Raw genomic sequence first — 15,515 nt, 5'->3', positions numbered from 1 at the left:
CTTGAATATGTTGTGTGTGGATGTGAATAATGTGTGTATTCCCTGTCTAGTGTGTGTGTTTCTCTCCATATATCCGTGATTCCTAATTCTGTCATTTGTATTTTCATATATTTGCTAATGTGTGTTCTCCATCTCTTTGTGCTTGTCGTGTCCATGTCGTAATTCAATACTACGTTGAAGTCTCCTGTACAGATTAAAACGCCTTCCCCTTCCATTGCTATAATATCAAAGATTGTTTCAAATAGGTATTTCTCACTGTCTGGGGGTGCATATATATTCATTAATGTTACCATTTGGCCTTCCATTTTCCCCTTGGCCATTACATATCTCCCCTCTTTATCTCTCACTTCTTTAATCAATTCAAACTTCACTGCATTCTTAATCAATATAGCTACTCCTCTCCTAAGGTTCTGTTTAAAAGAACTATAAAACATATTCTCGTATCCGAATCTCTTCAGTTTTTCATGTTCTTGTTGTATTAGATGTGTTTCTTGTAGAAAAATAACCTGTGCCTCCTCTTTTCTAAGCTTCGTCATCACCTTACTCCTTTTGATTGGATTATTCATTCCATTAACATTCAGAGACATCATCTTAATACTTTTAATTTGTGTCATCTTTCCATTCGAAATGATCTCCCGTTCTACCCATGTCACATAAAATAATATTTGTAGTTGTAGCCACTGCTAACTCTACTCGACTTACATTCAAAGAACTATAATAAACATTTACAACATTCACAAAGTTTGACAATTCCATGGTGTCAGAGGTAATTATTTTCTTTCCTCTATCCCCTGCTGGGGGGTGGGGAGAAAAGGCTCTCCTATTGAGAGGGCTCCCCCTAGTGGCTAAAAAAGAAAGCTCACCATGTAAGTCCAGCATTGTCTGTGTGCTGCCCTGTCCTTGAGCTCCCGTTTTTTTTTTTTTTTTTTTTTTATATATATATATATATATATATATATATATATATATATATATATATATATATATATATATACATACATACACACATATATATATATACATACATATACATACACATATACACATACACAATCTGTCCAACGTGTGTTTTTCTCTCTGTCAGTCATTTTCAGAGACATAGAATCATTTTTATGTCCACATTAATTTGTACTGTGTATCACATGCCTTCTCTCTGTTTAAGTTTTATCTTTTTTTTTTTTTTTTTTATGTTTACAATTACTCTTATTCTATGTTGTGTGTATTTCTATGCATCTTTCACATTTAGTCATGGTCTTAGTCAAATGTTTTTGTTTTGTTTTGTACTTATCTTTCCTTTTGAAGTATCGTGGTCCCTCGCGCTCTCCCTGTGCTTCTCTCCGATCTTTCATCCGTCCTCCTCTTCTCGACTCTGTTCCACCTGCGCATCTTCTCCAGTCTCTCCATCGGGGTGGGTGTATATATAATAATAAAATAATTTAGGACCTGCTCCGAGGTCATCATTTGGCACACATGCGAACCATGCATACAATGCGTATCTGCGATTAACCCATCCCGTCGTCCTTCCCCCCCAAGGGCAGCCGGGAGCAGACAGGCGCCACGTGAGCCGCGCCAGGGGACCAATCCAAGTGCTCCTGTCCGTCTTCGTCAAGGACGCCACAGCGTTAGCGATCTTGTTGTTGTGCATGTTTTTCCATTGGGTTTATCTTATCGGGGGGGGAAACCCTTGCGAGCACGGGGAGAACATGCAAACTCCACACAGAAAGGCCTGGGAGATACCCCACCTGGGTAACTGGCATCATGGAAACCTGGTCCCCAAGCGGGATTCGAACCCTGGACCTTCTTGCTGTGAGGCGACAGTGTTAACCACTACACCACCGTGCCGTATATGTGGGTTTCCCCCCCTCTCTTCGTCCCGGCGTCCTCTCTCCATCCCGATGTATGTCCCTCGCTGCCTCTTGTACGTTGCTGTAGGTTTTGGTGCCTTCCTGCCAGTACACTTTCAGAGCGGTCATCGGTGATTGGAACCGAATCCCCTTTTCTTTTAGAATCTTTTTTATTTCCACGTAACTTCGGCGTTTTGCAGCCACCTCCGCTGCATAGTCGTGGTCAAAGGATATTCTCTGTCCTTCCACATCGATCTTCGTCTGCCAGGCTCTCTTAAGAATGTTCTCCTTGACTTCAAACCTCAGGAAGTTAATTATGACTGCTCTCGGTGGTCCATTCGTCTGAGGTCTCGGTGCTTGTATCCTATGTGCCCTCTGTATTCCCATATCGGTGTGTTCTGACAGTGACATATCCAGTTTCTCTCGTATTAGGCTTTCCATATATTTGGACATCGAGGCTCCTTCTAGCCCTTCTTTCAGACCCCACACTCTTATATTGTTTCTTCTTGATCTCCCCTCCAAGTCAGTTAACTTCTCTCTCATCTTCCCTTGTTCCTCGAGAGTCTCCATTAGAATCTTTTGTACTTCTGTACTCCATTCTTCAGTCTCTGCCGTTCTCTCTTCCAACGCCACCGTGTCTTTCTCCTGTTTCAGCAACTTTTCGTCAATTGACTCAAGTCTCTTATTTATTTCTTCTTTGAGTTCGTCTTGTCCTTTCTTTACTTCTTCTCTGAGTCTGTCTATACTTGTCTGTATGCTTTGCGTGTTCGCTTCGTTTACCTTCACGCTAGTTTGCATGCTTGCCTGTATGTCCCGAATACTGGCTCCGAGTTCCACAGCCCAGCTGGGGATCTCCGTGTTGACTTGTTGTAGCTGCGCCATTTCTTCACGTCGTCTCGTTATTTCTTCGCGTCGCCTCTTTATTTCCTTTTCTTCTTTTAGGGTCTTTTTTGTTTTCTCATATGTCCACTTGTTCTTCCTTGCTTTTGTCATTGAATGCTTATTTTTTTCGTTTTCAGATCATGTTATTCCATGTTTGTTTTGTATTGCGACCGGGAGCTTTTTTCAAAGGCTGCTCACTCAGACATTTCAAACCGGAAGTCTCCTGTGACACTTTTGAATGTAACATCTCGACGGCACTGTAAAGTATGTCCCTGATCTGTGCAATATGTTTCAGTAGGTGTGCAAAAACAAATAAACCAAAATCTGCTCAGCCTGTAATTGCTCCACAGTGTTTTCAGCCTGTAATCAACTTGTCACCTGTGGTTCCGTGAAGTTTCTGCGTTGTGTTGTTTTTTGTTGAATGATGGTTATCTTACTTGGAAATCGACCTCCCCCGTACTGGCTGTGACACTGTTTCACCCCGTTAATGCATCCGTACAAAGAATTAACTCGAAAACGTTGTCTCTTTCCTTGATGTTGATGTTTATTCCATAAACATAGACTCGTACAAGATGGAAACAGTTTTGAAAGTCTTTGAAAAGTCTATTAAATTCATTATTCTATAGGCGGCTGGGTGGCGCAGCGGTCTAAGCGCTCGTCACCAACGCGTGAGACACCGGTATCGAATCCGGCTGTCAGCGTTGCCTCCAGCTTGGGCCGGCCGTCATACTGACTCAATTGGCAGAGTCAGCGGGAGGGAAGTCGATGGGTGGTAATCTGGTCGTTGTAAACAGTGACTCCTACAGGTCGGTCAGGGCGCCTGCACAGCAAGGACAGGAGATGTCGAGGGTAGTGTGAGCCTCCCACACGTTACACCTCGCCAATGAGAGTCCGCGCTGGCAGGTAAAAAGAAGTGGCTGGCTGACTCTGCATGTATCGGAGGGGACATGCGATAGATTCTTCAACCCTCCCTACGACCGATCAGTGGTATGGGGCACATGCGAGCAACGATCAAGACAGGGGAGGGGGGAATTGGCACGACTAAATTGGAATGGGAGAAAAAACAGAAAAAAAAAGGAGAAAAAGTGGATAAAAAAAATGCATTATCCTATCGATCTCTCCTGTTATCAGCTTGATGGTTTGTTGCGGCCCAGTGGTTAGCCAAAAGCCTTCCCTGTTAGCCGAAGCTAGCTATCTCGTGGCTCCGGATGGTGGAGGGCCTCCCATCCCCCACCCTCCAGCTTACTACTGTCTCTTTGTCAACGTGTCTACGCGTCTGCCTCGTCACCTAGTCTGAGTCAAACCGGAAGAACTCACAACTATAAAGTATATTCCTTAGCAACGGCTGAAAGCCCATATATTTCACCATTCATAACAGCATCCTTCAACTTTTTCTTAAAAGTACATTTGTTGCTGATCATCATTATATTCACAGGTATACAATTCCAGTATGCAGCAGCTCTATACATTACGGTTCTCTTAAGTGCATTTGTTCTTGGTAGAGGTAGAGTAAAATGAAGACCCACGGCGTGTCTGGTGACATAGCCATGTCTAGTATTGGTGGGTTGTAGTTCTGACCACAAAGACTTAGGTTTACCAATTTTATAAATATTAAACAAAAATGTTACAAGGCTGCATGCCAGCCTCTGATCCACTCTAAGCCAAGACAGAGCAGCATGCATTCCCCCAACGCTTCAAAGCGGGATCTGGAGAAACTTCAGCTCACTCAGAACCAGTGTTGGGACAAAGTAACGCGTTACAGTAACGCTGTTACTTTTGGCGGTAACTAGTACTCTAACGCATTACTTTTGAAATTCAGTAACGGTAACGGCGTTACGAACGGTTCGTTACTGCGTTATTTTTATGTAGATTGATAGCGAGCGGTAGTGATGATTATTATTGTTATTATCCTGTCTGCCTGCGGGAGATGCATCCAGCTGCAGCACCGCAGAACCATACTGGGCTCCTCCCACTGCCACACTGTCAGGCCCCACACTGTCAGGCCCCACGCTGTCAGGCCCCTCTCTCCCAATGGCTGATTTGGGTCACGTGACCGTCACAGGCCCCCTCTCTCCCAATGGCTGATTTTGGTCACGTGACCGTCACAGGCCCGCTCAGCAGCGCCACCCACCCAATGGCTGAATTGGAGTATTGCACTGTGCGGGATTGATTGATTGATTGATTGAAAACTTGATCTCAGACCCCACACTTCCGGCCCCTCTCTCCCAATGGCTGAATTGGGTTACGTGACCGTAACAGGCCCGCTCAGCAGCGCCACCCACCCAATGGCTGAATTGGAGTATTGCACTGTGCGGGATTGATTGATTGATTGAAAACTTTATTAACAGATTGCAGAATGGGTACAGTACAGTACAGCTCAGTGTAATAGTGTAATAGTGTAATAGTGTAATAGTATGTAATAGTGTGTAATAGTGTAATAGTGTGCTAGTGTGCTAGTGTAATAGTGTAATAGTGTAACAGTGTGTAATAGTGTGTAATAGTGTGTAATAGTGTGTAATAGTGTAATAGTGTGCTAGTGTGCTAGTGTACTAGTGTAATAGTGTGTAATAGTGTGTAATAGTGTAATAGTGTGCTAGTGTAATAGTGTGTAATAGTGTGTAATAGTGTGTAATAGTGTGTAATGGTGTAATAGTGTGAAATAGTGTGCTAGTGTAATAGTGTGTAATAGTGTGTAATAGTGTAATAGTGTAATAGTGTGTAATAGTGTAATAGTGTGCTAGTGGAATAGTGTGTAATAGTGTGTAATAGTGTGCTAGTGTAATAGTGTGTAATAGTGTGTAATCGTGTAATAATGTGTAATAGTGTGTAATAGTGTGTAATAGTGTAATAGTGTGCTAGTGTAATAGTGTAATAGTGTGCTAGTGTAATAGTGTGTAATAGTGTGTAATAGTGTGCTAGTGTAATAGTGTAATAGTGTGTAATAGTGTAATAGTGTGCTAGTGTAAGTGTGTAATAGTGTGTAATAGTGTAATAGTGTGCTAGTGTAATAGTGTAATAGTGTAATAGTGTGCTAGTGTAATAGTGTAATAGTGTGTAATAGTGTGTAATAGTGTAATAGTGTGCTAGTGTAATAGTGTGTAATAGTGTAATAGTGTGTAATAGTGTGCTAGTGTAATAGTGTAATAGTGTGTAATAGTGTAATAGTGTGCTAGTGTAAGTGTGTAATAGTGTAATAGTGTGCTAGTGTAATAGTGTAATAGTGTGCTAGTGTAATAGTGTAATAGTGTGTAATAGTGTGTAATAGTGTAATAGTGTAATATTGTGTAATAGTGTGCTAGTGTACTAGTGTAATAGTGTGTAATAGTGTGTAATAGTGTGTAATAGTGTAATAGTGTGAAATAGTGTGCTAGTGTAATAGTGTGTAATAGTGTGTAATAGTGTAATAGTGTAATAGTGTGTAATAGTGTAATAGTGTGCTAGTGTAATAGTGTGTAATAGTGTGCTAGTGTAATAGTGTGTAATAGTGTGTAATCGTGTAATAATGTGTAATAGTGTGTAATAGTGTGTAATAGTGTAATAGTGTGAAATAGTGTGCTAGTGTAATAGTGTGTAATAGTGTGTAATAGTGTAATAGTGTAATAGTGTGTAATAGTGTAATAGTGTGCTAGTGTAATAGTGTGTAATAGTGTGCTAGTGTAATAGTGTGTAATAGTGTGTAATCGTGTAATAATGTGTAATAGTGTGTAATAGTGTAATAGTGTGTAATAGTGTAATAGTGTGCTAGTGTAATAGTGTAATAGTGTGCTAGTGTAATAGTGTGTAATAGTGTAATAGTGTGTAATAGTGTGCTAGTGTAATAGTGTAATAGTGTGTAATAGTGTGCTAGTGTAAGTGTGTAATAGTGTGTAATAGTGTAATAGTGTGCTAGTGTAATAGTGTAATAGTGTGTAATAGTGTAATAGTGTAATAGTGTGTAATAGTGTGTAATAGTTTGCTAGTGTAATAGTGTAATAGTGTGTAATAGTGTGTAATAGAGTGTAATATAGTGTAATAGTGTGTAATAGTAAGTAATAGTGTGCTAGTGTAATAGTGTAATAGTGTGCTATTACACTATTACACTATTACACACTATTACACTATTACACTAGCACCTATTACACTATTACACACTATTACACACTATTACACTAGCACACTATTTCACTAGCACACTAGCACACTAGCACACTATTACACTATTACACTATTACACTAGCACACTATTACACACTATTCAAGTTTCAAGTTCAAGTTTCTTTTATTGCCACACGGCCAGGCCGGTGGAATTTGAGCACGGTGCAGGTGGTAGCTGCGACAATACACCACATGGATGATGGAACACAACATAACATCAACAACAACATAACATAACATAACATAACATAACATAACATACATAACATAACAGCAGGGGGTGAAATTAGGATCTAAGTAATTGTATGGCCTTGGGGAAGAAGCTGTTAAACCTGACTGTGCGGCTGCCCAGTGACCTGAACCTCCTACCAGAGGGGAGGAGTTGGAAGAGGTGATGAGCTGGGTGCAGGGGGTCACTGATGATTTTGTGTGCGCGTGTGATGGTGTGATGTTTGTGTATGGAGTCCAGGGTGGGGAGTGTGCAGTTGATGATTTTGGATGCCCTAATGATGATCCTGTCTAGTCTGTGTAGTGTGTGTTTGGGTGTGTTGCCGTACCAAACAGTGATGGAGAGTGAAATGATGTTTTGTATGATAGCTGTATAAAATTGAATCATTAACGTCTTCCTGACCTTGTACTTCCTGAGTTGTCTTAAATGAAATAATCTTTGGTTGGCTGTTTTAAGTAAATGAGTGGTGTGATGATCCCAGTTGAGTTTGTTGCTGATGTGTGTTCCTAAGTATTTAAATATTACACACTATTACACTATTACACTAGCACACTATTACACTATTACGCACTATTACACACTATTACACGATTACACACTATTACACACTATTACACTATTACACTAGCACACTATTACACTATTACACACTATTACACACTATTACACTAGCACACTATTACACACTATTACACACTATTACACTAGTACACACTATTACACTAGCACACTATTACACTAGCACACTATTACACACTATTACACACTATTACACACTATTACACTATTACACACTATTACACACTATTACACTATTACACTAGCACACTATTACACACTATTACACACTATTACACTATTACACACTATTACACACTATTACACGATTACACACTATTACACACTATTACACTAGCACACTATTACACTATTACACACGATTACACACTATTACACACTATTACACACTATTACACTATTACACTAGCACACTATTACACAATATTACACTATTACACTAGTACACACTATTACACTAGCACACTATTACACTATTACACTAGCACACTATTACACACTATTACACACTATTACACTATTACACTATTACACTATTACACACTATTACACACTATTACACTATTACACTAGCACACTAATACACACTATTACACACTATTACACTAATACACTAGCACACTATTACACATGATTACACTATTACACACTATTACACTATTACACTAGCACACTATTACACTATTACACACTATTACACACTATTACACTATTACACACTATTACACACTATTACACTATTACACTAGCACACTATTACACACTATTACACACTATTACACACTATTACACACTATTACACGATTACACACTATTACACACTATTACACTAGCACACTATTACACTATTACACACGATTACACACTATTACACACTATTACACACTATTACACTATTACACTAGCACACTATTACACACTATTACACAATATTACACTATTACACTAGTACACACTATTACACTAGCACACTATTACACTATTACACTAGCACACTATTACACACTATTACACACTATTACACTATTACACTATTACACTATTACACACTATTACACACTATTACACTATTACACTAGCACACTATTACACACTATTACACACTATTACACTAATACACTAGCACACTATTACACACGATTACACTATTATACACTATTACACTATTACACTAGCACACTATTACACTATTACACACTATTACACTAGCACACTATTACACTATTACACACTATTACACACTATTACACTAGCACACTATTACACTATTACACACTATTGCACACTATTAAACTATTACACTAGCACACTATTACACACTATTACACTATTACACTAGCACACTAGCACACTATTACACTATTACACACTATTACACACTATTACACTAGCACACTAGCACACTATTACACACTATTACACTATTACACTGAGCTGTACTGTACTGTACCCATTCTGCAATCTGTTAATAAAGTTTTCAATCAATCAATCAATCAATCCCGCACAGTGCAATACTCCAATTCAGCCATTGGGTGGGTGGCGCTGCTGAGTGGGCCTGTGACGGTCACGTGACCCAATTCAGCCATTGGGAGAGAGGGGCCGGAAAGCGTGGGGTCTGAGATAAAATTTTCAATCAATCAATCAATCCCGCACAGTGCAATACTCCAATTCAGCCATTGGGTGGGTGGCGCTGCTGAGCGTGCCTGTGACGGTCACGTGACCCAAATCAGCCATTGGGAGAGAGGGGGCCTGTGACGTTCATGGCCTGACAGTGTGGGGCCTGACAGTGTGGCAGTGGGAGGAGCCCAGTATGGTTCTGCGTTCTATATATATCTATGATTCTGCGGGGCTGCAGCTGGATACTATTGGCCTGCGGGGACACGCTGTGCTGGGGGCGTGTTTTGTTTACTTTAGTCCTGACTGTCATGGCAGCGCCCAGCTACTCGCGTTTGTACACATGGATATTATCACTATTTCTCTTTTGTCGAGCACAAAGAAAAGAAAGTTTTAGTTAAATGTCATTTGTGTTTTGGCTCAAAGATACTATCTACTGCCCATGCTTGAACGAAGCTAGTAGCTGAGTCTAACGTTAACAGGACCTCAGACAAAAAAGAGGTGGCGGAAGGGCTGAACACGTACTTTACATCAGTGGCAAGTAATCTGGTAAAAGATCTCCCACAGCATTCAGGGCGTTTTGGAGAAGCACAGGTTAATGAGTATTACTCACAACTAGAGCTGCAAGAGGACTCCTTTTCTTTTAGTAAAGTGACAGAGAGCGCAGTCCTCAAGAGGCTAAATCAACTTAATTCCAGTAAAGTGACAGGATTAGATCAGATGCCTGCTAGGTTTCTTAACGACGCAGCAGAGAGCATCACACCTGCTATTACCCACCTAATCAATCTCTCCATTGAGCATGGGAAGGTACCAGCAGATCTAAAGAGTGCTAGAGTAATCCCACTCTATAAGAAAGGTAATAAGTCAGACAAGGGTAACTATAGACCAATTAGCATTTTAAGTATACTATCAAAAGTCATGGAAAAAATCATTCATGAACAGATCAATACATATTTAGTGAGTAACAATATCCTATTTGAGCATCAGTCAGGCTTTAGACAATCTCATGCCACTGAGACTTGTCTGGTGTATTTGACTGACTGCATCAGAAAGGAGATTGATGCAAAGAAATTCTGTGGAATGATCATGTTGGACCTACAAAAGGCCTTTGATACGGTTGACCATAGTGTCCTTTTATTTTAATTGAAGGCGATTGGGTTTAGTTGGTCAGCGTTGAACTGGGTCACCTCATATCTATCAGGCAGGTCTCAGATGGTAGATGTAAACGGGACCTACTCCTCAGCCAAGGCGATCACCTGCGGGGTGCCTCAAGGGAGTGTCCTGGGGCCGCTCTTCTTTCTCATTTACATAAATGATATGAAGAATGCCTGTTCATCAGACCTTTTTCTTTATGCGGATGACTCAGCCATTCTGGTCTCCCATAAGGACTTGGCAGTAGTGGAGAGGACCCTTAGTGAGGAGCTATCAAATGTGCAGACATGGCTGTCAGATAACAAACTATCTCTTCATCTAGGAAAAACAGAGGCCATCCTGTTTGGATCAAAGAAACGGCTTGGTAAAGATATTGAAATGAAAGTAAGAGTAGGTGAAAAGCAAATAACAAACAAGGATTCTGTTGTATATCTAGGCTGCATACTGGACAAACATCTTACAGGAGAGGCCATGGCTAAAAAAGCCCACACTAAAATCTGCCAGAAAACGAAATTCCTAGCTAGACAAGGGAAACTACTGGACCAGGCAACACTTAAAATGCTAGCGGGCGCATTAGTACAGAGTCACTTTGACTATGCTGCCACCTCCTGGTTCAGTGGCGCTCCACAGGTCCTGAAAAATAAACTTCAGACAGCTCAAAACAAATTAATTAGAGTAGTCCTTAAACTACCTCCACGCACTCACCTAGGGCCAACTTTCTTTAGGCAACTAAACTGGCTTCCGGTCAATAAAAGGGTAATTCACATCAAATTAGGTCTCACACACAAGATAGTTCAAAATACAGGTCCGAAATATCTATCTAATTATTTTAATCGATTCCGTGACAATCATTCATACTCCACTAGAAGGAGCAGTACGGATTTTATTCTGCCAAGATTTAACTCCCTAATGGGCACAAATACATTTTTATATTCTGCAGCACTGGAGTGGAACAAGCTTCCAGTGGCCCTGAAAAACATCGAAGAGGGGGGAAGTTTTAGACGTGCCACAAAGAAATGGCTAGCCAGTGAAGTATAGAATAGCCATAGGAAGGAGAGGGTAGGAAGTGCTTTTTTTGTATGGGGTTGCTATTATGTTTTAATCTGTTTTTTATTATGATGATCTTTGTTTTATTATGATGCTCTATGTTTTATTATGATGCTCTATGTTTTATTATGATGCTCTATGTTTTTATTATGATGCTCTGTTTTAGTATGTTTTATTATGATGCTCTATGTTTTATGATGTCTGTCCATGTCCAAAATCAGGGACCATGATGGAAATAAGTGCTTGCACTTTCTCATGTTTTTATCCCTTGGATGCTGTCTTTTACTCCACAATAAAAATCAATCAATCAATCAAAGGACTCATCCGAAGCCAGTAAGCCACTCGCTTTCGGGGATCTAGTTAGCATCACCAGGCGGCACACAGCAAATGGGACGGAACACTTCACGTTTTCCAACTACTTGGAGGGAGAATATACTAAATGGAAATGAGCTAAAGAAAATGTTTGAGGAGCTGGACTAACGTTACATCGCAACCACCGCAGACTTTGGTGAGTTCAGTGATGTGAATGCAAAGTTGATCAACAGATTTTGACTGTAAGATTCTGCAAGGGAATCTCATCAATATACTAATCAAACAATATAAATATAGTCCTTTCATGCACAATTGATATCCTAACTATTCTAACGTTGCAATGCACGATTGGTATCTTAAACAATGTTGCAAGACGGTTATAATGAAACGCTCCGGCGACATCAAGGCTGTTCCTTCAACCTAAGCGGCGATACAATTAGGCACGGCGCATTTCTTATTATGTCGGGACTCGGGACAACATTTGTGTTTGTGTCAGATTTGTGTTTGTATCTAGACCACATTGCTTAGCAGAGTTCAGTGATGTGAATGGAAACTGTCAAGTTGATCAACAGATTTTGAGTATCTGTAAGGGCATTAATGAGAGCAATCTTTTTATTTATTTTTTAGTAACTAAATAGTTACTTTTCACAGTAACTCATTACTTTTGGGTGTAAGTAACTAGTAAAGTAACTGAGTTACTTTTGAAATGAAGTAACTAGTAAAGTAACTGAGTTACTATTTTTCAGTAACTAGCACAACACTGCTCAGAACAGAGCGGCACGTCTCGCCCTCTGCTGCTCTGTTCTGAGTGAGCTGAAGTTTCTCCAGATCCCGCTTTGAAGCGATCAACCAAATTGTTGGGCAGTAGTCCAAGTGGGATAGGACTAAAGCTTGTAACATTAGTTTAATTGTCTTCTCACTCAATAGATGAGCACACCTTCTGATCATTGAAATACTCCTACTCATTTTCACTCACTTGACCAAGCAAGCTTTTCATCAATAACCACACCCAACAACTTGGCCTCTCTAACCCTGAACACTTGTCCTTTTAACCCCTTATATAGAAAATAAGTGGGTGGTTATTCCCCAACTCAGTACACTGTTTAGATGGCAATCATTCACTTTCTATTATGAAAGAGGCGAATGGCGAATGTTATGTACATGACAGCTACACACAAGACCCTTTTATTTCAGTCTCGGAAGATCCCCTCTGATTGCCTTTTTAATATAAATACATACAAGGTCATACAAGAAAGAGCCAGCGGAAAAAGCAGAACCCTTCATCACTTTTAGACATGTTCACCCTGTCTTTGATACATCATCGACATGGTCACAGAGAGGACAACCATCGGTCACTGTATTCTCCTCTACAGTCACGGTCTCTCTTCCTCTGCCCGTCCTCCTGTAGGGCGACATCGGTAAAGAGATGTATATCATCAAAGCCGGAGCGGTGCAGGTGGTGGGAGGACCCGACAACAGCATCGTCTTCGTCACGCTGAAGGCCGGCGCTGTGTTCGGAGAGATCAGGTGGGTCGTAACATTACCCGTACATAAACATGCCCTGCCCCGGGGGGGGGGGGGGGGGGGGGGGGGGGGCTGTGTGTGTGTGCACGCAGAGGAAACCAGGTCAAAAGAACGGTGATGCTTTGCTACATCTGAATCTTGTAGTTATCAGATTCAAATATATACATAATTGATATTTCATCAAGATCAATAAATAGCAATGTCACTAACTCCAGTCAGTCATGGTTAGCCGACTCACAGGATACTTTACTTTGCATCTATATTGATTTGATTTAGATTTATTTGAAAAGCAGTAAAACATATTTACAGCAAATCGAGGATGTCACAAGAAAGTCGTGTGACTTATTTATTTATTTATAATATAAAGATACATTACAATACAACAACATATGAAAAATTACAAATACCGTACATACACAACATGTGCTCCCTGTTTTCTATGCTAATGACCCTCTATAGGGGAACCTTTTCTAAAATACCAGCTTTCATCCGCTGCTTAAAATACCTCAATACCTCAAGACCTCACCACATTGTGTTGTGTACTTGTATCTTTTCATTGTCTACTAAATTAATCCTGGCCATTAACAAGCTCACTGATCAGGGGAAAATAACTGCCAACAAAATGAAATGGTATACTAAGTACACTTGCTCTCTGTTCTCTTCTCAGTCTTCTACAGTCTGCCAAAGACGGAGGGAACAGGAGGACGGCTAACGTCAAGGCTCACGGCTTCGCCAACCTCTTTGTCCTGGAGAAGAAGGACCTGTTTGACATCCTGGTCCACTACCCAAATTCCCAGAAGGTGCTGGCCAGGAAGGGAAAGTAAGTCATTTTGGAAACATTTGTTCTTGTGATGATAGTGTACTTCACTAAGGCCTGACATGGTCTGTAGTTTTGGAACCTGTGTGTATGCAGAGTGTGTACAGTATGATGCCTGTCCCTAGAGTTAATTATGTGTTTGTTTGTTTGTTTGTTTGTTTGTTTGTTTGTTTGTTTGTTTGTTTGTTTGTTTGTTTGTTTGTTTGTTTGTTTGAAAAGAAAACTCCAGCAGGGCAAGGGTGCGGCAGCAGCCATGGCTGAGGCAGTTAAGAAGAGAGGACCGTATCTGTTTGCGCGCCCACCTCCTAGTCCCAAACTGCTCAAGGTCCTCGCTGAAACCTTCAAGAATAAAGAAAGCTTCATTGCTAAAGTCCTGGTAAAATAACACACAAGAGCAGCCCAATAGGCACCAAGAGCGTATGCTAATGCCCCCCCCCCCTCTATTTTGCTGAAGGGCTGGCATTATCCCAAGCACACCACTTTATGAAAGAAAACATTGTCACTGTTTAACCTTAGGAGTCTGTGGTCATACTATACATACTTGAAATTGGGAAAACATGTCTTCATCTCTTGTTCTGCCAAAGCTGGTACAAAAGTTGATTGTAAAGTATATTATATAGCAAAACAATTGATCAATTATACCTTCAAGTACTGTACAGTATACCAGTACTCACACAGTTGTTTGCTTATATAGGGGAAGTGTCATTTTGATGTAAGAGGCTATGGAGGGCAGCCAAGCAGGGGTGGGGGTAACGGGTACATCATTGTAGTCGTCACGTAGGCACCTTCCATCACAGACCACACCTCCAGAAGGCTCAACAGTAGACTGGTGTTCCCAAATCTACCCCCCTCTACACCCACACCCAGTGCTGATACCATACACGTTACTACACCACACACTACTATGCTATGATCAGCCTCCTTAAAAGGAATATGCCAACATTATTATCAGTAAAAGGCTATCCGGCTGCAAGCTAGCCTAGCTTAGCATAAATAAATGGAAGTCGATATGGACCACTACCCTATAGCTTAAAACTCCAGGAGAGGTGTTTTTGGCCCATAGCCAGCATTTTAAGCTAGTCGGGTGGTCTGTATCCATTTCCGTTATTTTATGCTAAGCTAGGCTAGCTTGCAGCCTGATAGCTTTCTACTGAACGCACAGAGAGGAAATTGGTATCTATCTTCTTCTCTGACTCCTTCTCTGAGACCGTAAGCGTCTTTTCCACAATTAGCCAGAGCCCTGTGACACATACTCCAATTACCAACAATGCTAAACCTGCTCATCTAATCAGTAATGTACCAAAAGAAGGCGTTGTCCAGCCGTTGCCACCATCAGCAGACCCGTGTACAGCCTAATCAAGCTCAAACTCACTTGCTGTTA

At 40.7% G+C, this 15,515-nt stretch overlaps 1 protein-coding gene across 1 annotated transcript in view; it reads left to right on the top strand.

Annotated features, from left to right (window-relative positions):
- LOC311237919 (cyclic nucleotide-gated channel beta-3-like) overlaps positions 1-14,141 on the top strand; it is a gene marked incomplete at both ends in the record, with an annotated part of 79,206 nt that extends 65,065 nt beyond the window's left edge. Inside the window, 2 exons of the mRNA XM_084325893.1 lie at positions 13,202-13,320; positions 13,985-14,141. Coding sequence (XP_084182019.1) covers positions 13,202-13,320; positions 13,985-14,141 — 276 coding nt within the window. The remainder of the gene's footprint in view (positions 1-13,201; positions 13,321-13,984) is intronic.
- Positions 14,142-15,515: the final 1,374 nt, after the last annotated feature.

Source organism: Notolepis coatsorum, assembly GCF_963971535.1.
Source record: "Notolepis coatsorum genome assembly, chromosome: 12".
Classification (NCBI taxonomy): domain Eukaryota; kingdom Metazoa; phylum Chordata; class Actinopteri; order Aulopiformes; family Paralepididae; genus Notolepis; species Notolepis coatsorum.
The sequence above is the reverse complement of the archived record's forward strand: the minus strand, read 5'-3'. Positions and strand labels throughout refer to the sequence as shown.